Source organism: Manacus candei, unplaced genomic scaffold (assembly GCF_025592945.1).
Source record: "Manacus candei isolate 608988 ecotype Guabito, Panama unplaced genomic scaffold, ASM2559294v1 h1tg000037l, whole genome shotgun sequence".
In the NCBI taxonomy this organism is placed as follows: Eukaryota; Metazoa; Chordata; class Aves; order Passeriformes; family Pipridae; genus Manacus; species Manacus candei.
The window spans coordinates 4579252-4604402 of NW_026138085.1; the positions used below are offsets into that span (position 1 = coordinate 4579252).

Here is a 25151-nt window from a genome sequence, read left to right on the forward strand (position 1 = left end):
GGTTTGTAATATAAGTATTTAACTTATGTAAATCTGTTTATCACTGCTAAGGAACATGGGATGACTTCAAATGCTCACTATCTAATGTAGGCATTTAGAGCAACTTGCATGAATTCTCATTCCAATTTTTAATTACTATGCAGTCTGTGAAGACAGAACTCCAGAGTCAGATTGCTCCTTTTTTTCTTTTATCAGAACAATTAACATTAATCACATATTACTTCCCAGGCACTGCTTTTCTACACATTCATTACTAAAATAATAAATTGAATGAAGTTTAAGTAAAAGTATTAAAATAACTACAGGTAGAAATGCCTACTCTTCAAGATATTTCTATCAATATTTCCTCAGCCAGTGTTCATCAGAAGCTGATGCAAGGCTTAATTTCTACTCACTATGTTTCAGGACATAATGTTTATATTATGTTGGGGTTTTTTCCAGATGTAATTTTCTTACTAGAGTGTATACAGTTTTATTTGCATAACTTATCAAATGTTTTGTGAAACCATAAAATGAGGACAGGGATTTCATACCATTAAACAGACCTTGATGACAGGAAGGGATGACAATGAATCTGTTTTTACTTAAGATTAAAGTTTTCGACAAAGATTCAGAATCCATGTCACTGTGCATTCCATCCTGCTTTTCCACCTACTAGACAATAAAGTAGCCAAAAGGTGGGTTTTTTTCCCCTAAGCTTTCCAATCCATGGCTTTAATTTACATCCCAAAATCTTACATTAAATATCCACCCATCCACATGGAGATCCAGACATTTAGTTTTCTGGATTTATTAAAATCTACTTATACTGACAACAGCATAGGGACATATGATTTGGCATGGTAAACACAGGTTTAACAGCCTAATTGCTTGCATTTTTTGTGGATCATTTTGCTAATGCCTCTGCAGTAAAGTGCTTAATAGGAATTCCCACCACAAAGACTCTTCATTACTGGCTGAGAAGGAACAGGTAGGAAATACTGGGGTGATGTGGGAGGAGACTGCTCTTCAGGTGAGGAAAGATTTTTGCTTTGGTAAAATGAAGACTAAATGAGAAGTTTTCCATGATAACCAGGTATTTTGAAAGAATATACATTTAACATTTGTGATCCAATAATAAACCGGGTCAAAATAAAAAACAAAAGGCATCAACATACATACATATATATATATATATATATATATATATATATAAAGTTCCTTACAGCACTTGAATATTTTCTTCAATTTCCTGCAAAAGGTTTCTTATTGTTTTCCCTAATCTTTTGTCCACATTTAATCACTGAACACGTACCTCCACCACACAGCAGATGTGTCATTAACTATTTCTGAAAAAAAGTGAAATAAAATCATCCAGCATGAGAAGACTATGGAATAAGTCAACACTAGCAGATGGTGTTTATTTTATCACTGCTTGTGTTAAAAATTGCCACCTATTTCATCAGTATCTTTAAGGTAGAAGCTTCATGCAAAAAGTGAAAAAACTATTTTTTTGGTAAGCTGTCACAAAATTCCTTAAAATAACAATTCTTGTTCTGATGGCTTCCAGTTTTTAGGACACGGTGCATTACACAGGAGATGGGTTTGTAGAAATCTGAGATGATAGAGTACTTTTCCAGTAGCTTTATAACACAACCTGTTTTGTTTTGTAAGCAAATTCCAAATGCTTTATTTCAAATACTGGTGGTGTTAAAACAAATTCTGTGACATGGCTCCTAGTAGAGGCACCTGGTAGAACTGTCAGCTTGTTTTTTAACAGGAACCAATATGCAAGAGCGTTTTACTTCTCCCTCAGAATTTCCTAGGTTCTCATTATTTCATTTGATCACATACTTTTGGCTGTGTGGTTTATGTTCTCTGGTTGATTGTCTCTTAACAAAACAGCATGAACAAAGAGCCATTGCAAAACCTGGACTTGGCTACTTAAAGAAATCACTGCTAAAATCCCATGATAACCCCAGGTTTTGCTCATGTAGTTTTGAAAGAATTTCCATTAGAATGTGAACCTAAAAAACATCCCAGAAATGCAACTCATCTAATCCTCAGTAAGGCAAATCCCCAGTGAAAGCAGTAAAGTGAACTGAATTCCTCACCACTGAGATTTAAAGAGAATTATTATGAATGCTTTCCACAGTATCAATACACACTAGTTAAAAGCAATTTTCAACGAAGTAAAAGAACTTGTTTATATGTGAAGGCCACTGCACATCAGTCTACTGTGCTCACTGATGATTTCAGATATACCATAGAGAGATCCTCCTCCTAAATCAGCTCCTCACACAGCCAGTTGTGTTTTGTCTCTGCATGTCATAGGCACAGGATAAAATCCAATTAATTTTCTTCCCCCCCAAAAAAGGCTTAGTTCCTCTCTTCATCAAATTCCAGCTTGATAGATAACATCCCAAAATTACTTTAAGCCCTTCCTCGAACAGATCTGCGAGATATTGTTTGCTTGCTGCAACAACACAGCAAATACACAGCTTGACAACCAGAGTCACTCAAATATTGTTGGCATTGACAGCATTATACATGAATTCAGAGACTATGGACTCCACTACAATGCCTGGACTCGTATAATCCCAATTTACTCGAGATCATCCTGCTGAGACAAACAGCAAAGATGCTTAAAGCACACTGCAAAGTGACCCAAGGGAGAGGAAATGGTAGAAACAAGGCTGCCTGGACAACCACTGTTAGTGCACTGCAATATATTTTAATTACCTGACTGAATCCTTTCGCCCTCCCCGTCAAGTCTTCTACTGCATTTAACATCCAGGTTGACTTGGACCCACTGCACCAGGAACTGACCCTTTTCCCTTGTCATTTAATAAGAAGAACAGGTCTCTCAGTGTCCTATTCAAACCATATTCCAAGCAGTACATCATTACATTGCTTTTTCTTTTATGTATTACTCAACATTATACCACCTGAATGCTTTAAAAGCATTACTGATTTCAGTAAATTTCTGAACTTTGGTAACATTATTTTACAGCTCGAAAAAGAAACCAAGGGTGGCCTTGTTCTTTTGTTTGTTTGATTTTGTTTTCCATTCTGGATGCTTAGTGGGAGACAGATCCAAGGTATTTGGGGGAGTTTTTTGTTTTGTTTGTTGTATTTTTTTAATCTACTAGGAATTCTTCTCCCAGAAAAGTCTTATTCAGAGAAGGTGAGATTCAGGGCTACTCCAAATAGTAGGTAGGGGAGATATTTTTTCTGTAGAACACTCGTATTCTTTTTTCCTTCCAGCATCTGAGCATGGATGTGACAACAATCCCTCTGCCTGTATTTCTGAAGCACTGACCATTCCAATACCCATGTTCAGCACTTAACCTCTTTTTTCCACAACCTCTTGGTCTGCACCAGTGGCATCTTCCTCCTTAGCAAGGCAAGAGCTGAGCAGATCAAGAAACCAAACATTTCATTAGAACACAACAAAGCAACCCATCCACTAGAGGAGCACACAGGATAACTGGGTGCCTTTTAAATGCAAACTCTGAGGGCTCTACTCCTGGTGACACAGAGTCCTCTTCTGCTGACACAACACGCACAGGGAAAGATTTGCAACACTATTTGGATGCATTCTCAGCCAGATGAGGCTTTAAACCAAGGTTAGTGCCATCTGTCTGGGTTTGGCAGCAACCAGATTGATGTAAAAAATGCTATGGCACTGTTTAAAAGGAGCAGAGAGAAAGCTTGCTTTTGGTCAATTCCCCTGAATTATTAACATAATAGATTTGGCTGATATCAATGCCAGTCAGTACATTCAGAATCTGGATCTATAATCTCACTGCACCTTTCTAACCACACTTAGAGCATGCAGATTACTAGCAGTCAGGTTTTCTGTTGCTTGCTTCAAATTATTTCCTTTAATGCATATTTATTGTTAAGCCAGAGGCAAGAATTAATACTAAGTATTTTTCAGTTGAGGTATACTTATTAATGCATTTTCCCATTCTTCCTAATTTCTAGAGCTCTGAACAAGCACAGTACCAAAAGCTAAAAGCAATATATCAATCACATTTGTTTGAATTGGGAAGGGTATCAGGTTGTCAGGGAAAATAACTAAACCAAAGAGAAACAATATTTGATGGAAAGCTTCAAAGCTTCAAGTCAGAGAAGATATTGTTCACTTGGATGCAATTTGTTAGGCAAAATCTTCCTGTGCTCCTGGAAAATGCTCTCAAGTATTATTCTTTGAGATTTAGTACAGCCTAGAGAATGTAACCCACTCATTTCACCTGTGCCAAAATCCCTGCTGCAACACCAATAACCACGATGCTTCAGAAATGCAGAGATATGTACAAAATCATTTCCACCCCTTATTAATTTCATCTTTATTACCAACCACCTACATACCACCTTGGGCGGTTTTTAGCACTATACATCAGCATTATGGAAATTTAATTGCTCTACCAAATGCTCTGGCTCCCACTCCTCTAAGAAGCATGGAAAGACAACACACAGTCCTTATCTCCAGACTGAAAACACACTGAGCACTTGTGGGCTGCATTAACTGTAGCACGGTCACAGATGCTCAGTACTTTCCAGAACTTCACTTAAGAAACTGTCCCAGTATTTGTTCAGACACTGTTTGAAATTCAAAGAATAATGCCATTCACCAGTTTTTGCCAACAGTCAAGCAACTATTTTATTAGAAAATAAAGCTGGGGGCAATGAGAAAACCTTAGTTTAGGTCTCATGTAAATATCAAGCAAGCACAATATTATTCCTGGTTAGGGCCCTGGTTTTGCAAAGCATTTACTTTCGTGCTTAACTGAAAAACCCAAATGGAAAGGTATCTTTCAATTATGTGCTAGGTCACAGGTGCAATGGAAGAAAAGAATGAAATAACAAAATACATCTTTCATCTCATTAGGCAGTCAAATGCAAGGTAAAAATTGCAGTGTTGAGGACAAAAGACTTTTTAAAAATGGCCCTTGCTAATTTAGTAATGGCACATGCTGATGCTACAGTTAGTATAAGTGCACATATCCAATGAATGAAAACCATTTTTTGAATTCAAGAAATGTCAAGATTAAGATGTCACTGAATCATCTTTGTACAAAAATCCCTTAAGATGTCTTTAGATCTATATTACTACAGCTCAGCAATTTTTTCTTCTGCAGGTTTTTTTCCAAAGGAGTTTTGCTCTCAGGGAAACAAAAGGTATGCATGTGTGTGGGGAGTAGTGGCACTTAAAAAAATGCTGACTATCAATGAGGTGATTCCCTACAAAGCCAAAACCACCAACACAACTTCCTGATTGTTTTGCACAGCCCCCAAGACACAAAACTTCAGTGACACATCAAGTGTGATGGTCTGAATCTGAAAGTCTTAGATCAAAAAAATTCAAAGCAAGACTGGAGATGAACAGAGTTATCACCACGTTTTTCATTCCAAAGGCAGATTTAAGAATCTCTGAAGAAACACATATTACATGCAAGCTTTTATCAGTGGAATACCACATACCTAAATTGCCTTTGTGAAAATACTGCTGGACACAGGTACCATATTGTTTTTAAATTATGCCTGGGTGTACCCACATCCAGCATCTCTTACATGTCTTAGCTCTCCTTCTCTCCATGCAATGACATGAAGCAACATCAGCTCAGGGAAAACAGCTTCTTCAGTGGAGACTCCCAGCAAAAAACCCACCCCTAATTAGTTCAATCAAATGAGGAAGGTAAAATTCAACAGTGAAATAGAAATAAGGAGTAAAGAGAGATCAGGTTTATAAAATACCCAGAGGGAAACAACAAACAAAGGAAGAAATCCCACAACACATAATAAAGCAGAACATAAACAGAACGAGATTAATCACTGCACGACACACAAGTTCTAAACTAGGTTCTAAGTTTACAAGGAATAGAGTTTAAGCAAAATAAAAACCTTACGTATTAGAGAGTTCTTTGTCTCAGCCAGCTGCTGCCAGCTTGTCTGTCTGTCTTTCAATTTCTCAGAAAGGTGTGTGTGAAAATCTAAATGAAATAAAACAAATAACATTTTAGAGATGGCTCTCCTCCTTTTCTTCCATTCCATTCACCTTTGGTGCAATACAGCCAATAAAATGTTTCACCTCCTCCCACCCAATGCATTCCTCAATAACACAAAAATACATTTCTCATTGTTAGCTAGAGATTGAGAATTCTTTTATTTTGGTATCAATGACATATAAAAAGGCATATTGAGTAGCAGCAGTTTGGTGCAATTTTGCTTTGCAGGAGGTCCATATACCCACTGTGGGCATCATTAACCACAAAAAGGATTGAGTGCCTAAAAATCTGTGTAATATGTATTAGAATTTAACCTGAAGGCCAGGAGATTTTCCATACATGCTACATCATCCTAACTTATTTTCAGTGTACTATCCATTACTCTTATAGCCAACTATGTAACATTATATCATTGCAAAAGATATTTTTGGTTATCTAAAACCAAACTTTTAAGATACATTTGGAAAATGGACACTTTCAGATGTAATAAATCACTTCTTACATGTTTATTGCAGCAGCATGATGACTTTTACATTGACTAACAACATGATCAGGCTCATTCTGCTGCATCTCAGCTAGACAGGAACCAGCAAAACTCCACTTTTGCAAGGAGAATTCTACCTATGCCTCATACAAACTCTCCAGTTTTAGGAAGAGAGACTTTAATACATAGAAAAAAACCCCCAAAACACAAACCCATCCTTTAGTTTTGAATCATTTCTCTCTGACTAAAACCAACCAACTCAAACAATCCTGGATTTTGAAAACATGAAGTAATCAGGGAGCCCTCTCACGTTTGAAAAGCACAAAAAATCAATTGAAAATTATTATTGAATTTCATAATACCATCAGGAGAGTTTTCAGATGTAGTAAACAGGAAACATAAACCCCATTTTTATTTATTTACATGATTTTCCTTGCACAGAACAGCGAGACAAGAAGCCTAATAATTAATGTACAATCACTCCAACACTTGTTGTTCACTAAGTCTTCACTGAGAAAGAATTTTACTTTGTACATCTCAGCTTCAAATCTTTCATAATTTTTATAAGATAATAATTTAACCTTGCACCCAAGGCCCACACAAATCAACAGTGAAAATGTGTTCTGTATACCACAGTCATTTATTACATGCAAAGAAAAAAAGGCAACACATTGACACTTACAGATATAAAAAGAGCTGACCAAAACAATAGAAAATAAACCCCTTTGTATGCTAAAGATATAAGACAACACACGAGCTTTTAGGAGCACAAATATATTGCTACAACTGAAATAATGTGAAAGAATGACAACTTCTGAGTCTCACATCCCTAACTTTGGGGGAAAAAGGAATTTCAAGGGATAAGCTACAAACAATTAAAACCAGACAGGGCTTACAAACCAGTTATATGTCTCCTTGCCAGATGAGAAATTCAATTTTTAAGTGGTATGACTAAATACTTTTGATGATATAGGCTTTTGATTTAAAAGCAAGGAAGGAAAATGAGTTTTTCAGCAACATTTCACTTATCAAGATAGTGAAGTTATCTAATGCTCCACTATCTTATCAAGAAAGACAATTTAAAGAACAATAGGCAGATGAAGATATGTAAAGGGCAGAGCACAATGACTATCAGTATAAAACTGATAGAGAAAAAATATTGCTCCTTTCTTTGTTTTGGTATTACCAGCAAGTTGATATTATTTTCATATTTTAAAAATAATTAATTTCAAGTAAACACATGCATATGCAGGCATATATCAAAAGGGAGGTCATGGAATTGTTTCACTAAGCTTTTTATTTTTTTCATGTGAAAAGGGGGTCAAATTCTTAAATAAAGCACAATTCTTCTGTGGTACTTAGAATTCAATCAAACCACTTTAGTGGTTTGCAATTTTACAGTTTCTGTCATATCACATCCTGTAACATGCAAAGCTTTGAAATCTTTACTGTCTCCCTTTTTGTTTCAATGCAAGTTTTGCTTTTATTTCTCTTTCAAGAGGAAAACCAGAATTAATCCATCAACATCTCATCTATTGACATTTTATCACATTACCCTTTAAGCTTGTGTATGTTACTTCATCTGCTATTTTCTCTTTCACCTGCCTATGACCACTTTGGGATATTTGATCCTTACCAAGGATACAGAGGAGAACAAACTGCTCACACAAGCAAGCTGAGCCATCCCTTTTTTAAGTGAAACACCTAAACCCAATGGTTAAAACATAAGTTTACAGGCTCTGTTTCTCCAATAATTTAAAAAAAAGAGAAGTTTTTTACCAAGGCCCAAAGGAAAGAATATTTCAATGTTGAGACACTTTAAAATAGTGTCACCTGAAGGGAAGTCTCCGTGGGTATTCCCTTCCTTTGACACTCACAGGGAGTTAAACCTAATTGCATTTAGGGTTATCTCTAGCAGCTACACTTGGAATCAACCATCCTCATGAGGACTATTGTTCTAACTAATCTACTTATTAGGCTTTTATTCAGATTTAGTGCAGTCTTTTATAAAAAAAATATCTCAAAGGGATAGTAATGGATTTTTCAATTATCAGGGAAGAAAGAACAGACTATGACCTACAATCTTTGGCCTTGCCAAAAATTAGGAAAAAAAAATCTCATGTAAGTAAATCTTTAGATCTTTAAGTTAATTTTAGTCCCTATCAGACACCACAGTTATACCTGGAAAAGGTAAAACCTGTGTGAATTTCCTGTGTCCTCCTATACATTCCCCTAAAACACAACCCCCCAGTGCCCACAGCTCCTTTTGCTCCCACAGTCACTGGCAGGGAGAAAGAAACCTGCTTTCTGTACTTGGCTTTCAAAGATGAATGAGTAGCAGTTCTCAGCTTGCTGCCTCAAGCCCCAGTTTAAGTTAAAAATCAGTGCTGATACAGGTAATTTTAAATAACAGTACAAATACTAGCAACACATTTGAAAACTGAGAAAACAGGTACTGCAATTCTTGACCCAGTGGAAGAGGTCAGGAAGAGGTTGGGACTAACTGCTTGCCTTTTGCATTGTTCAGCAGACTCATTTTCTTAATTCATGCTTCATCTTTTGAGCCAGCCTAGCAACTACTCACACCTGTCACCTACCCAGGAACCAGCATCAGCCTCATTTCTTCTGCCTCTCTTCCCCCATCCCCAGTTTTCTCCCTTTGGAATTTTCCCCTTCACAGTGCTGGCTGAATGGATGCTTACAAACATGTACTATGAATTTTCCACCTTATTATTTCACAGGAATTCTGGCATTTCACTGTTTAGCATTTCCCAGTAGGCATCACTAAAAGCTTGGCTACCAATCATATAACATGTGCTCCACCCTTTAAGGTGATATCACATTGTTTATGGTTGGTTTGTCTGGGAGGGGTTTCTTTGTACATATGAAAACTTCCTTGCATTTTATAAGACTTGCTTCCTCCACCCATAATTCTTACACCTCTCTGTCAACATCCATCTAGAAAATAACTGTGGGACTTTAAATAGGACCAGAGCCTAAATATTCTCCTAAGCTCTGTTCTCATTTTCCCCTCTTCTATTGATCAAAGTGGCATAACCCAATTTTTACTGGTAGTAAACAATACAAAGATGGTTTATTTGAGAAAGTAGCACTTCAGAAGTATTGAAAAAGACTCTTACAAATAAACCCCCTGAATTTCTCAAGCTGCTTCCCCTTCCTCCCAATATTTCCACAAAAACATCCAGTAACAAACACTTGTTCCATTCCCATCACAGCTACGTGGCTGAGCCTTGTCCCAGCTGTCTGATTTCCTCTCTCCTGAGCACTTTCTGTGAGCAGAAGCTGCTCCTCTGTTAGTACCTCAATATATTTTCATTGCTATTCACTCAGCATTTATTGATGATCATTATGTTTTCTGATGAATAGGACAAAACCCATAACAATTAACAGAACACTCAGTACCAGGCAGGTCAATGCTTCACTTTATCCTCAAATAACCTTTTCTGTTGTTGTGGTTTTCCATCATATTCTACCATAATACTTCAGGCCAAGCCTAGTGGACAGATCTAAAAACGTGGTACCTCAACCTCTACACACATCATTTCCAGAGGTAAACTACGAGTGTGAAAAACTGAGGAAAAAAAAAGTCAGTAACACAAAAGTTATGCACAAAAGTAAGGGAATACAAACTGTTCTGCAACACAAAGGCCACACAACTTTTCCTGTATTGTCTTGACAGAATTACTTTCTGCTATATTACTCTCTTATGTTCTACTGCACACTTTGTATCCAATGTTTTGTTTGATCTTTTACAAAAGTTGTGTTCATTTTTTCTCTCCTCTGAAGCACATTCAACAAGTCAATTAAACTTAAAAAGCTTTACCTACAGTGGCAGCTCTCAAGCAAAATTATTCTCCAACACAAGAACACCCACAAGACATATTGAAGTGTATACTTTCACAAAGTATCTTACCACCAAATATTCATGCAAGAATCACAAACACTGCAAAGAGAAAACGCTCTAATACAGTTCAACTACATCTAAAAGAGTCTTATAGTTCAGTGAACTCAATGGTAATTACATCATTTTCCCTCTCCTCAGCCTACCAAAGGTAAGGTTACAAAAAATGGGAGTCTGAAGAATTTTTTCCTCAATTTAAGACTTCCTAAATATTACCAAACATGACCAGCAACAGATCTGCTGTACCAGGAGCTGGATTTTCCAAGTGCACTGTCCATGCCTTTTATACAGGATAAAGTAAACAATTAGCTATATTAGAGACAACAGCACAGGACTTAAAATGACAAATATTTATATTTTGTGTTTTCATTTCCTATGGACTAGTAAAAGCATTAGGATGTACTTGTACCATAAGAATCTCAGGGACATCCCTAATTCAGACCAGCACTTAGCAGAGTGCATAGATGTATCTGCTTCTTTGTGCACAAATCTGCTACATTTAAGAACTCCAAGTGAACTGAAACTAAATTTCAAGTGGATTTCTATAAGTCAAATGAAATGGTTTTTACTATTCTTATTTCCAAGAAGAATTAAATATAGGCCCTATTAAGTCCAAATGATTATGTCTACATAGGAGTGTCAGTCAACCTCACAATAACCACTTCAAGATCATGCCACTACATCACTGGGAATTTGGATGTATCTTCTCAAACACCCCCGAATAGCCAAGCCCTAACACCTGAAAAATGCATAATTGCCTCCTAATTCAACATGGTCAGTGACTCACATAAAAAGAAAAAAACTCCAACTGAAACTGAGCAACATTTTTTGTTCTTCCTCGTGCTGTTCCCTTCTGGTTTGGTTCTGCTTTGCCTTTTGAAGTAAAGGTCAATTTAACAACTATTACTTCACGCTGTTAGGAATGGTTTAGTATCCCCACACAGACCAGTGAATCAGCCACGAGTCAGATCTTCATAATTTATAAAATCCTAAGTCACAATTCTCATGGGAATAATTTATTAAAAATTAAGAAAAGCTTCAGTCTCAAGCAGAAACTAAAGGTTCTCTACAGTTGCTTTCTCCCTTTAATACCTTTTCCATGCAAGTCTTTCTCACAAGTACCACTTAGGTCAGCCTCTGACCAATAATTACATTTTAGATCAAAACCTTGACACCTGAAAAGACCAGTAAGCCTTTTACAAAGGGATTTTTCAAATCTAGGTATTTAAAAAATAAAATAAATCTCCAAGCCTGGTATCGTTACATAAACATGGTGACAAAATTCAGATTAATCAAGCTTTACAACAAAAGTGGTCAGGTACAAAGCTTAAAATACAGAGAAGATTACATGCATTGTACTACCACCAATCAACACTTCAATTAAAGCACCCACTGCTGTTTCTCATCACTTTTGGCAGCCCACAAAACTGAATAAAAACTTAGTAGAGAAGGCTAAAAAGAGTTTAAATTCTAAAAGTTATTCCTTAAAAAGAATTTGTCTCCTTACTGTGGGATAAATATTTTTCAGTTTAAAAGTATAAAGAAAGGATAAGTCAACCAGAAAAAGTTATCTGCCCATACTAATTTCCTGCTTCTTTTGTAAAACAAGGGAATAAACTCAAATTAACTGTTCTTGATAAGATTCTCCTTGTTTTAATTTATCCTAATGTCAGCAGAATGAAGCACTGTGACAGCTTGAAAGGGATTCATAAAACAAAGGAAAGAAGGTTTTCCACTTCAAGCCTGCAATTCTAATAGCACTAAATGATAATCATCACATGTTGGGTGTTGTGTCACCCTGCCCCTCCTCCAAAACAAACAAACAAAAAAAGCAGACCACCAAAAAATTATTTATTCTGTCCAAAAAACAGTATAAAAAGGCATGTGGACAGAAAAGGTAAGAAGGACCAAAGTGCTCCCACGTTAGTGACATATTGGGTGGTTTTTTTCCCAACAACCTGAATGTTCCACAGGTGCTACAACATCCTGCCTCTAACACTGCAGCTCATTTAAAAATCAAGCAAGTCTCTAAAAATACAAAGGAAGTGATTGAGATCAGTGTTCTAGCAATAGTAATGCCTCACAGAACAAAACAAGGAAGCTCTTGAAGTAATAACTTCAGCACCTGTCTTCCTCATTATACAGTTATGTTCTTTGCTGTTAAGAATTATTGTTTGCTTTCAAATTGTTATGGCAAGTTAATTAATTGATGAGTGCCAACCACCTTTAGACCTACTCTTCCTTACTGATCTCTCTTGTCTTTCTACATCAAGTTCCATTAGTGGGGGGGAAAAAAAAATCAAATTACAGTTTTCAAGTAATTTAGTTGGTAAAACTAATTTGTCATCTGTGCCTGTAAACAATTTAGAAGAACTAAGAACTGACACACAATTTACAAAAAGACAAGCAGACAACCTTACTACTTCAGTGTGGTTTTTATTGGGGAGAAAAGATAGGAAGGACAAGATTTCAATCTCAAATTTTATCAACTATGTGTTCAGCCTGTAAAATGAAATCACCTACAGCTTTGAAACAAAACTATTCTCAGTATTTTTTGATAAAGAAGGTAAATACAACCAGTAGCAAGTCACATCAAGGATATTTTATCACTTCTCCAGCCTAGGGAGAAGTCTAATACTAGAATATATGAAGGTAATACTTGAGAATATCCTCTTTAACTCCATGAGCTTGTCTCCAAAATTTTCTGAAAGTTTTATTCCATGGCTCTGGTTGGATATTTCTTCCCTCAGTTTCTCAAGTCTGGCTCTGAACCAGTGTGAATTGTTAGTATTTCCAAAGCCCAGAGACAAGCAGTCCAACAGCTATCCTGAATGCTTCTGAAGTAGATTTTGCTCATTCTGGATCTGCCATTTGCCAGTTTGATGTTGGATAGTTCCCACACAGGTAAAAAAGCAGTGAACAATTATTCCTTATTCACATTCTTTATGTCATTCACAACTGGAGACTCCAATCATCTCACTGGTTGTTTTATACCACAGAATATTAAACTATTACATTAATTCTTCACAAGGAAACTATGCCATCCTTGGGTAACCCATCTCACTGCCTCTTACCATTTGCAGTTCTATTATATCACTCTTTAAATGAAAGAATGAGAATTCAACACATTGGGCAATGTATGGAATTTCCACACATTTATACAGTGGCACTGACAATATTTTCTGTTTTTTTTTTTCTTTAAATAAACTTTCTACTGGTTCCTTTTGTTGTAAGAGAAGAGTTGTTTGCATTATTGTAATATCCTATGGATAGCCTTTCACAGGACTGCCCACTGTTGCACTAATACAACTTTCCTGAACAGTAATAGATAATCCAGAGCCCATCATGTTTCCTCAACAACATCACCTGCTGTTTTCTTTCCCCCACCCATTCACATCGTGAGATTTTTCAGGAAATTTTTAGTCCCTTTGTCTTCCCTACACTGGCACACAGAAAACACTCACTTCAATATGTTTCTGTTTTTCCAGCCCATTTAAAAAAAAACCCCAAACACCAAAATTAAGTTTGTCCCATGAACAGAACAGCAAAGCACAGCAGGAGGCTGTAACACACACAAAAACCCCAGATAAATTCAGCTCTGTGATGTAATAATGTAGGTTTACCTCACACATCACAGTAGGCTTATAACAACTACACTCATCTGTTCCCTGGTGGAATTGAGCCATAAGGACTCTGCACAAACCAAGCAGGTCACAGATGAGCCAGAATTGCCTGGACAGCACAGACACACACCAACACCTCCCAGGGCTGTGCTGTGCACAGTCAGAGACAGCATTAAACACACTGACTCAAAGGGGATAATGGTTTGGAGCAAATCAACATAACTACTTTCTACATGTATCAGAAAGATATTTATGATGTGACAAACATTGCAATATATTCTATCTAAGCTGCAAATACCGAGTCATGCAGTGATTGACCCAGTTTCCTGCTCATTTTAAGCATATTTTTAGTTATTCCTGGTTGATTTATGTTTTCATTAAAACCTGAGGGATATGTCCTTTTGAAGTGTGCTGGAGAATCAATGGACATATGATCCTTTCCAAAGGATGCACAGGCATTTTTCCCAAATGTTCCCTCTCTCTTCAAGTCACATGCCAGGTAGGAGCTCAACTCAAGAGCAAATAAGCATCATTTGTTTACCTCTTTCTTATCTTTCCTTCACAGGAATTTAAATGCAAAGGTAAAAATAGAACAAACACCACCACGTGCATCAACTGGCAGTGCAGTCTAATGGCTACAATCAACACAGACCACTGTGCTCTGCTCACTGCCACAGCACTCTGCAGTCAATACTAGCAGTGTTCCATAACTTCCTTCTGCAATTGAATTTATGAAGAAGTGCTTTGAAAATCATCCCAGTATTTACATCGGAGTGATGTAATTAATTCCCAGAATTTTGTGGAATGATGGACAATATTTTATGTAAACAATTAAGCAGATTATATTGGTTTGAAATAGAACAGACAACCCACCAAAGGAAAAAGCCCTCTGAGTGCCTCCAATCGTGCAGAAGACTCATTAGAAGGGTTTTCTTTTTGGAGAATAATGAGCTTAATTTGCAGTAAGTGGAATCTAATTATTCTCAGACCAGAAATGTAAAGTCAGGGAAAGCAGGTCCACTGTTGTCAATTCTTTCTCTAGTAGGTCCACTGTTGTCAATTCTTTCTCTAGTAGGTCCACTGTTGTCAATTCTTTCTCTAGTATCAAAATGGACCAAAACCCCTCAAAATTTATGTATGGACTCCAAAAATTTCAGAGCAATCCATAGATTAATTTTTTTGTTTGTTTGTTTTGCCCCTTCTCTACCACTGAATTGAGTTACAACATTAGATTTCTCTGTAATAAACAAGCACAAAATATTGCATAATAACCTAGCTTCAAATAAAGCCTCAATTACAGTAATGATCTTGATAATTATATCAGGACAGTCTAGGTACCCCTACAGCTTTCTATTTTTCAAATTTAAAGAGAGTTATGTGTGTGATGACAGCTCAGTGTGCTCATAAGACTATACTTACTTTATCCTGTCTGCTCTCACATGCTCCAGAAATTCAGTTTTAAGCTGCAGTTTTCAAGTATTTTGTCAATCACAGTTTATCAAATGCATTCTGCTAAGGCAGCTGTCAGGACAAGATTCAGCAGTGACAAGCTGTCTCAGCTCCTGTTCATTCTACCCTTAAGTCACCAACTCTTATTTTTATCTCTGAGGAGGAGAAATACTTTGGCTAGAAAAGGCTCTACCTGTTCACTCAACAGGCAGTTGAGTCACTGTGTTGGCAAAGCTCCTGATCAACAGAACGAGGAGTACCAATAAATTCTCAGCAGCCCATTTATGCCTGCTTTTTCCTTATCATAAGTGTTATTCTGAAAACACTACTGGCACTCTGCACACAGAGGTGATTGAGTACAAAGACACCGTGCAGGCTGTCAATTTATCCTCAAAGAGCTTCTAGTGGGTAGATAAAAGCCATCTAAACTATAGCACAAGACAGTGCTATTATACAGAAACCTCCAAACTCCCCCCAAAACATTCCATAGAAAAGATCTGCCCTCTGTTCCCCACGTGCAAAATGATGGCATCATTCATGGTCATTTGTGTACATACTGAAATATCAATGCACACTGAAGTATTTCCTTATAAATCCTGGCAATTAAAAACTTCATGGTCTCTTACTCTCTATAATTGATATTTCATAAAGGTTAAAACTGGGATGATGCCTTTTAGCATTAACTGTGTTGACTATATTACCTAAAAGGATGTTCATTTACAATGACAAATCACGACTGGGGAAAAAAAGGATAAATCAGATTTTCTCCTCCTCCGCAAACATAATCATGGAAATGCCATATGCATAAGACAGTTCACAGAGAGTTTATCTCCAAATATTTTAGATGATCAAAATGGTGCCTTTTGATCCTATACATGGTCTATTGTGGGATGAAGGAGGGAGTTTGAAAAGTAGATCCAGTGTTAATCTGCATCAAACCCCTCTGCTTTAAAGAGAACAGAATGAAGAAAGTTTCAGTCTTCATTAAAGAGGAAGCAAGAAAAAGGTCAAATAGTGACTTGAACTTCAGAAGTGTTAAATTATATTTGAAACAGGTTGACATTTGAAAATTTTCAATTGTTGTCCATCTTTTAAGTGGCCATCATCATCATCCATAAATGCCATATAAAAAGCAATAAATGGGTCAGAGTCATCTCAAGACTTAGAGACAAATTATTAGGATATGAACAGGATATGAACACTGCCTTAACACTGCATCTCACTGCCAACCCTAGGAATGAGAGAAGGTAGAAAGAGAGCTAGAGGCAGGAGCAGGGTGCAGGAGGACTCAGGGACAGGCTCACAGCACACAAACATGTCAATAAGCAGCGGGGGAATCGCTGCCCTGATGTTGTTTCACAGCACTGTGGACTGGTTTTGTGACAGATCAAACCAAAATCAGAAGTACACAAAGGGTTCCTGCAAGGTACCAACACTCCCCAATTCCCTCCTAGGGCAGCTGTTTTTGTGTTATGGTTCTTAAGGTTCCACATAAAGGGAACCGTAAAGCAAATGAGAGAATTTAGGTTTCATTTATACCTATATCTTCAAATAGTTTGCATAAAAATATTGGAATAGGTGAGCAAGGGCTTTTTGTTATTTTAAAAGGAATCTCTTCTACATATTAAATGATGCACTTCATTGTATCACATAACTGCATTAAAAAAACTTGGATATCTGTGACAATAGTGCAGATAATGTTCAGAGTTCATAAAAAGGTTATTTCCATATATATGATAAGCCTAAAAAATTTTTTTGAAATACAAATACACAAAAGACCTTAGATGTAAAAAAAATCTCAGTCCCAAGTTTAGATGTCCATATAAAAACTGCACCTCATGTTCACAGCTAGTTTCCCTGGTGAAAAACTGCTAAAAGAAGAACCACATGAGTAGTTTCTGCCTGTTCATTGCACAGTCCATGTTGGCATAAAATGGAGCAACAAACTACAAAACCTTCAGGAAAATTTGGAGGAAGAGACTTGAAAAGACAGCCAAGAAGGTGAGAAAACAAAAACACAACATAACTGGTTATAACTCTGTTAGGGGAAAAAAAAAAAAAAAAAAAAAAAGAAGAACTCAAAAGCTGCAAGAATCAGAAAGGACTGTCCTGAAGAAATATGTTCAGGTTGTAAATAGGTGCAGCCAAGCATTTTATCCCTCCAAGGCAAATAAACTGAACACCTCACACATCCTCTCAGATTAAGGATTAAATATCATGCAAATACTAAGGCTCCATCTAGAATGAGGCATGGGAGGGGGCTGACCCTGTACACAGGTTGTGTTTCCTGTCCTTGCACTCCTGGCATGGCACTCTCTGTGCAAGCTTCTGCCTTCTTTCTGTGCTGGGCACAAATCCTGAACATGTCCCTGTTGCTCAGTGGATCCCAAGAGTGCATTTGGATGGCATTCTTCATGCCTAAAATGTTACATGCAAGTTCTAGTTTGCCAGCTAATGTAGAAACATGACAAGAGATAAGAATGTAATAAAAAGAAATTTCCACATGTCAGAATTTTTTTTTTAGACTTTCTTTTTTTAGGAAACCATTGGACCAAGATATACCAGTCTGTAAAAGTTATTTTCTGTTTGAATGGATGTAATATATTCCTAATAAGAGAAGAAGACACAAAGGCAAGAGAAGACAAATTAAGTGAGTGAACAGGTGACTAGAGTCAGAGTTCAACAGAGTTCAACTGTGCCTCAGCCCAGTAGCAACCCCCCAGTGGTCACTGCTTTTACCACAACACCTCTGATGCAGCTACCTAGGGACTGAGTGGTCATTAATCTGGGATATTAAATATTTCAGCAGTCATCCGTGGCCATGAGCTGTATTCAATCACCTGGGAGTAAAGGCATGTATTAGAAAACAGAATTTAAAACCAAATATTTACTGTAAGCACTTATGTTTATTACTCGTAAAACCCAAACAGCTGCTGACCCTGTTCCAATACAGAGAAACTTTGAGCTGTAAACCCAGCACTGTTCTGAAGGAGGGAGCAAACAGAGCTTTGCAATTATGTTTTATAGAGGAAGTTTCAAAATGCACAAACTCACATCTGGACATAGGAATTTTACCAAGTAGTGTATCATGACACAATTCACACAATTCGTGATGAATCAACCAAGGGAACTCTGACATTTTAACCAGCCCTTCCCAGCTGAAAGGCTTTCTTAATATCACTTGCTTTTATTATTTCACCACAAGCCTTTGCAACTATTTAAGTTTCCACACATCAAATCCTATTTTTCAGTCATGACAGACCCTAGATATCCTCTGGCACACAGAGACCATCAGGAAAATCACACCTCTAACAGTGCTTCACAGCAGGGACAACTGCAAGGTGGAACACATCACTTCTGAAAGGTGCAAGTGAGCAATGGCCCAGCTGAAGTAGCCTTTTCACAAACAATATGTCAAAGTTTATCATCTTTGCTTTTACCATCTGACACTGATGAAACCCTTTTAAACTGTTACTTACTGGTCAACATCTCTGGCATGCATTACAGAACCCTCATATGGGCAGGACCTTCTTCTTCTAAGTTAAGACACTTAGACCATGCCCAAATTCTTTACAGTGAAGCCAAACCTTCTATTCCCTACAGTCAGTGGAGAGAAATAAGCACTCCAGAGATGTGTTCAGGAGGAGGTCTTGTCCACAAAACTTAAATCAGTGAACTCATGGCAGAATAGTCTTCCTCTGGAAAGCACCCAAAAGCATCTACCCCTCTCTAGAGACTCAAAGACAAAAACCAAGCACTTTAGTTGGAAAGTTGCTTCATTAAGCACAATGTAGGCACAGAATTGTGTGGATTAAATCTGTTCTTTGGACATGTTGCTCTTTTAATCCTCAGAAGAGAGTGCAAAAACAACCTTGCTAAAAAAAACAAATGTTCTTGCATGGCTGGGTAATACAAACTGATACAGCAAGGAAAAATGCTAAATTTAAATGTCACTAAGCATGAAGAACCCTTGGCTGTGTTAAGGTACGAGTAGTTCAGCCCAGGCAACACTTCACTCTGAAGTGAACTCAAGGCCTGTGATTGAGCATATTCTAGAGCCACTTGCACTAGTTTTCACCAAATTCCTGTTGCATTGTTCCTGGATTCTCAATGTCCAAACAGTCCACTCACTGCACAGGTATTCAGATTCCATAACAGGTATTCAGATTCCATAACACGTATTCAGATTCCATAACACATCACTGGTTTGAGGTAAGCAGTGTATAAAGGGCCAAAAAATTTTAAATCCATACCTGAAAATCATACCTAATGACTTCAAAAGGAGAACTGGAGTCTTCTTGATAGTAAATAACAGACTGACTTTTTGAGTAATTGCTTCAACTTATACACAGGATTTACCCCATATCCCATAACAAACAGAATATACTGAGAGAACACCTACAACAGTTCCAGAGGATGTCCAGTAGTAACTAACAGAACAATCCTGTGCTAGACTACTTATGTGTATGTACAGATTCAATGCAGCATTACATGTTATCATATCAGTTCTATTTATTTGACTTATACAGACTCTCCAATTTTATTTCAAGATATGCACAGCAAGTTTTTTAAAATCATTTTTGTGGACTTTAATTGTGGATTTTTCCAGTATATCTATGGTGTTCCTCGAGTCTTCATTCAAAACTATGAGATTAATGGAACCAATTGGGGAAATTCAGGACAGTAACTACACTGCATATAGCAAATACCATATGTAAATATTACCACAGTTTCACATTAAATCAGGGTAAAAAGAAAAATTATATCATCAGAACTATAACACATTGAACTAATTTATCTTCAAAGACTAGAAATAGTAAATTTTCTGCTTGTTTCCAGTTTTTTAGGAAACCTCTTAATATGAAACACGTTAATGCATATTGTTAATGTTAATATATGTGTTAATGTTAATGTACTAGTTAATGCATTTTTATACTACACTGTTCTTCACTGTGCCTCATGATTAATAAACATTATGTATATTATGTTTATTCCATTTTAAATTTTAATTATCTTGACTTTAAGAAAAAGAAAGAAAACATTCTCATGGTGCAAGTGAGGAATGGTAAACTAGTGTTGTTACAAACTCTTCTTGTTTGGTTCATCTAAGACAGCTAGATATAGAAACTCAAGGTGATAAAAAGAATATTTAGGACTGGTTATTCAGATGTACCTGCCAGAGTTGTTTAATCAAGATGGAGAACATCTGTCCTACAGAAGAAGCACTTTTCCCTCCTATAAACATCTTTATAATATAAGAAGCCTGAATATGCTTGAACTGCACGAACTGAAGATGATTTTAACGTTATTGTGAATCAGTTAATTTCTGGTTCTACCTTTCATCATCAAAAAACTGTATCTAAACCCTCCTTTCCTCCTCTTCCCCCTCTCCCAATTCCAATTTGTTCCAGCTACACACATAAACCAAAAGCTGTGAGAGAACTGTGTCACCAGCCCTGGCAGCACACCTTTCACTGACAGCAACACACTTTACTATTGTTCTTCTGCATTAGGTTAATTCATCTCTCACATGCCCACAAAGCTACCTTAGAAATGGGCTGTAAACCAAAATAAATTACCTGTTGTCGTATCATTCAACTCAGTAAGCATTTTTTACATCCCACTTTTCCTCACTAATTCTCATATATAGGTCCAAACCCTTACAAACCCAATCATTTATACTTTTTTCCACTCTATATTTTTGCATCAGACCACAATTTTCTCCAGTCAGATGTAGACATCAACTCTGAAGACAGCAAAGAAAGGCCATGCCAGTGGGAAATTACAAGTTATCAACTCCTCAGCTATATTAATGGTCTGGAGGAATTTTAGTTCTCCAAAAAGTTAATAATTTCTCTTACTTTGCTTATTTTGCAACCAGAGGATTTTTTTCCCTATAGCTGAGAGCGTGTTCTTCTCTAATATCAATACCATCTAACAAATCTATGCAATGTTGACTCTTCCATAGATCTAATATTTAATTGCTTTAGCACATCCCTGACCTCACTATTTCGGGGACCAGAAATACAGCAAGAAAGGACAAACTGAGGTGATTGGGTAAATGAGTTTCACAAATCATTAACACCATGAAGAGCAAGGATTCAGTGCGTTACTTCAGCTTCATAGGATATAATTACATGTTTTGATTAGCAGATATATTTTCCCAGCCTCAGGTGTCAACAAGGGTTCAAGTGTATAACATGTATAAATGGGTGCTAATTTTACTAGTCATGAAAATGTGTTTTGCTAATTACATTTATATCCTCTCAGCCCATTTTCATCCGATATTGCTTCCCTGTAGTACATCTTCCTGTTTATTTCCTTACAGTGACATTTGAGCTCTTCCAAATGACACAATAATTCTAAAATTCAGTAGGCACAAGAAGTTGGTTCCCCACTGAATACCTGTTGCAGGCATGAAAAAAAAATAACAAGACCAAGGTGTGTATACAGCCTTGTGGTCCTTTCTGTTTAGGATGTTATCATCTGTGATTGCAATCAGTGCAAAAGTGGTGCTTTTCTTTCACCCAGTTGATTCTTGCTAAGTGTGTAAGAATTTAGACTCTTGACACTAAAAAATAAGGGAGCAAGCCTGTTTTAAGAGTGAAGCCCTTTTCCCTGTCCTGCAATTTCCTGACAGTCCTACACATTTTGTTAACAGAATTGAGATGAGGGTTGACAACTGAGAGAACCTCTTCACACAATTAGCTCTAGAATGGGCTGGGTTGGAAGGGACTCTTAAAGATCATCTGCTTCCATGCCTTAGTCAAAACCATTATGGAAAATGTTTAAGGCTTTGGATAAACACAGGGCATAAAACTATTAACCACAAGCTGCCAGATATTAGAATATCTAAATAAGAACAGGTTTCTACAACTCAGACAGCAAAACAAGAGACAGATCCAAAGGGTTTCCAACTGTGAGTACAGCAGCATGAGGGAAGCAAGCCCCAAGGTAACCAAAGTCTTACTCTTTAGGTCCTTTATTCTATATATAAATATGAGGGAATTCCTTAGAAAGAACAATTAAGAAGCAACTTTTTAGAATGACACCAGTATTTCCAAACTAATGCCAAGATCTTTTACGTACATCATATAATTAACTGGTTAATGTCAAGTCACAATTCACTGGAGAACATGACTGAATTTTAGCAAACAGCTACAGACCTCAACAGCTCAGTCCTTGAGCTCACAGTGTGGCCTCAGGCAGAGTTGTTGGCATGGTTGAGACAAAACAACAACAGGACAAGAACAGAGAATTCCACAGTGTGGCTTAAGGGGTTGCATGAATGCATGTGATAAAATATGGACTTAATCCACTCAGGGCCTGCTCTTGCCACTAATACTTCAAGACTCCCACTAATTATTATAAGCATGACTGACACAAAAGAATCATTAAAGAGGAAATCACATGGAAATTACCAACATATTCAGACTGTGCTAAGTTAGTGCAGAGGAGTGCTGGTGTAGAGACTGGACTGATAAACTTACCCATGGATTGATATACTTCTATAATAATTACCAGCAACTAGAAGACTTCAAAAAACATATTAAGAACTTAATGCAAAACTTCCATAGTGAACAGATTTTAAAAGAAGCCTAACCATGCTGCCAAAACAAAGCATACATACATACATTTTCCTCATACATATTCTGAAAGAGTATGTACAGAGTCAATATTGTTATTCTGATAAGACCTGATGACAATTTATGCTTATTCAGTACATCAGAAAAATAATGTCTCAAAGCCTAAGCGGAACTCCACAAGTACCTGAGCACCATTATGAGTATTTTTAAATAATACAGTGCCAATACCCTTACAAAAAAGAAAGATAAATAAGGATTAAAACCTTCAGCTCATAATAGGTACAGTATGGCAGGTAACTGAGTCTTGCAACACTCCACTGAAGCTGAATGCAAGGCTTATTACAAAATGTAAGGTTTACAAAACAGCAAGTAAACGTGTATAAAATACAACCTTAAAACTACTGTCGCATGGCTGGCACAACAGACCGAGTGTGATCTCTTTTTTTCACTTCTCTCCTTTGCATGAGTTATAGGATGTGTCTTCAGAATTACCCAGCTGGGTGGAAAAATGCAATTGAAGTAATGATATTTATGATGAGAGGCTTCTTTTCTTTTGCAGCACTCTAAAGGCTGCAGATAGCTTTGCCTTCCTTTTAATACTTCAAATTTGAAAAATGGGAGCAATGAGGACGTAAATTCAAAGATATTGTATGCATGTTCATTTTAATGGAGTCATCAGCACTATTTAGTTAACAATGCACAAAACCTGTTCTTTCATATGGCCTTGCTAAAGGTTTCAAGCATAAGCAGCCTCATTTCAGAGAATGGGAATACTCACACACAAGGTAAGTGCACGTTTAAGTGTTTTAATCACAGGGGGATTAAATGTGCACGTTCTGCACTTGGCTAAAAAAAAAAAAAAAAGAAAAAATATGGGTTTTCTTTCTTTCCATTAAAGTTATTTTTACTAGATATGAGAGCTTTTTAGCAAGTTCAAACAAAAGCACTGTGGATAGCACAGCATTTCACCTGTGCACAGTATTTCTCATGTGCAAAGAATGTTAAAAAATTAGTTTTTCAGGGGTTTAATTGTATATACATCCAATCAAGTCAGCTGCCATAACAGAACAATTGCTATATTCATGCTGTGTGTTATGAACTCTAATTGTTAGGAACCCATTTCATTTCAATCTTGACAACATCTACATTAATTTTTTTCAGGACTTCTTCGTGGGTTTTTCATGCTAATTCTGTTAATAACAGAATAAGGTTATACATTGTACTCTTATTCCTGATCATTAGAAATGTAAAGCACAACATGGAGCCACAAACTATAAGGGAGGGAAAAAAACCCTTAAGTATAAGGGGGGAAAAAAAGAAGCAAAGTTGTGCTAAAGCAAGATGAATTATTAATACAGATTTTGCTTTTATCTTCAAAAAGGCATTGTATCACAATTAAAATAAAATTGGTGTACAATTTTTAAATCCCTGTGTTAAAGAATATTTGGGCATCACAGATATCTTCACATCAGGAATATCAAAAGTTGAGCCTACAGTTCTCAACAAAATACTTGGGAAAACAACAAAAAAAGAACCTCTAACCAATTATGATCATCTCAGAACACTCAGAGAGGATGAAGAACCCCAAAGGAACACAAAGCAATATCTGCCTTTGCAAAGGGAGGGTTAGGGGAGGGAAAAGAAATTAACAGACCTGTTGGCTTAACTCTGATATCAAATGACATGGAACCAATTGCTAAACATGAATTTTGTGAAGATAAGAAATGGAGATCAGGAACAGTCAACATAGATTTGTTACAAGTGAATTAAGAACCAATTCAAATTTGTTTCTTTAGCTAAAAGGGGTGTGGCACCCTTGGAAAGGATTTTAGCCCAGTGTACCAGATTATATGTTTTATAGCAATTTAATCTTCACCATAAAAAGACAATGGAAAGATGGCTGGCCCAAAGGAGGACTAACAAGTCACTCCTGAAAGATACTGTAGAGCATTTCCATCCTTCTGAACTACCAACTTGAGAACTGATTATCCTAAGAAACAGCAGTATGCAGATTTTATTTGATAGGGTTTTTTTAAACTGTCAGCAAGTCCTTCAAAAATCACCCAGTAAATCAACAAGTGAACATCTGACCTA

General features: G+C 36.8%; 1 protein-coding gene across 4 annotated transcripts in view; it reads right to left on the reverse strand.

Moving 5' to 3' along the window:
• The window catches only part of TENM2 (teneurin transmembrane protein 2), a 1665603-nt gene that overhangs the window by 284909 nt on the left and 1355543 nt on the right, over positions 1–25151 (reverse strand). For 3 of the 4 annotated variants that reach the window (XM_051794292.1, XM_051794291.1, XM_051794293.1), the window contains one exon: positions 5895–5978. The exons of the other annotated variant lie outside the window; for it this stretch is intronic. In XM_051794292.1, the coding sequence (XP_051650252.1) occupies positions 5895–5978 (84 nt within the window). The remainder of the gene's footprint in view (positions 1–5894; positions 5979–25151) is intronic. 4 annotated transcript variants of the gene reach the window in all.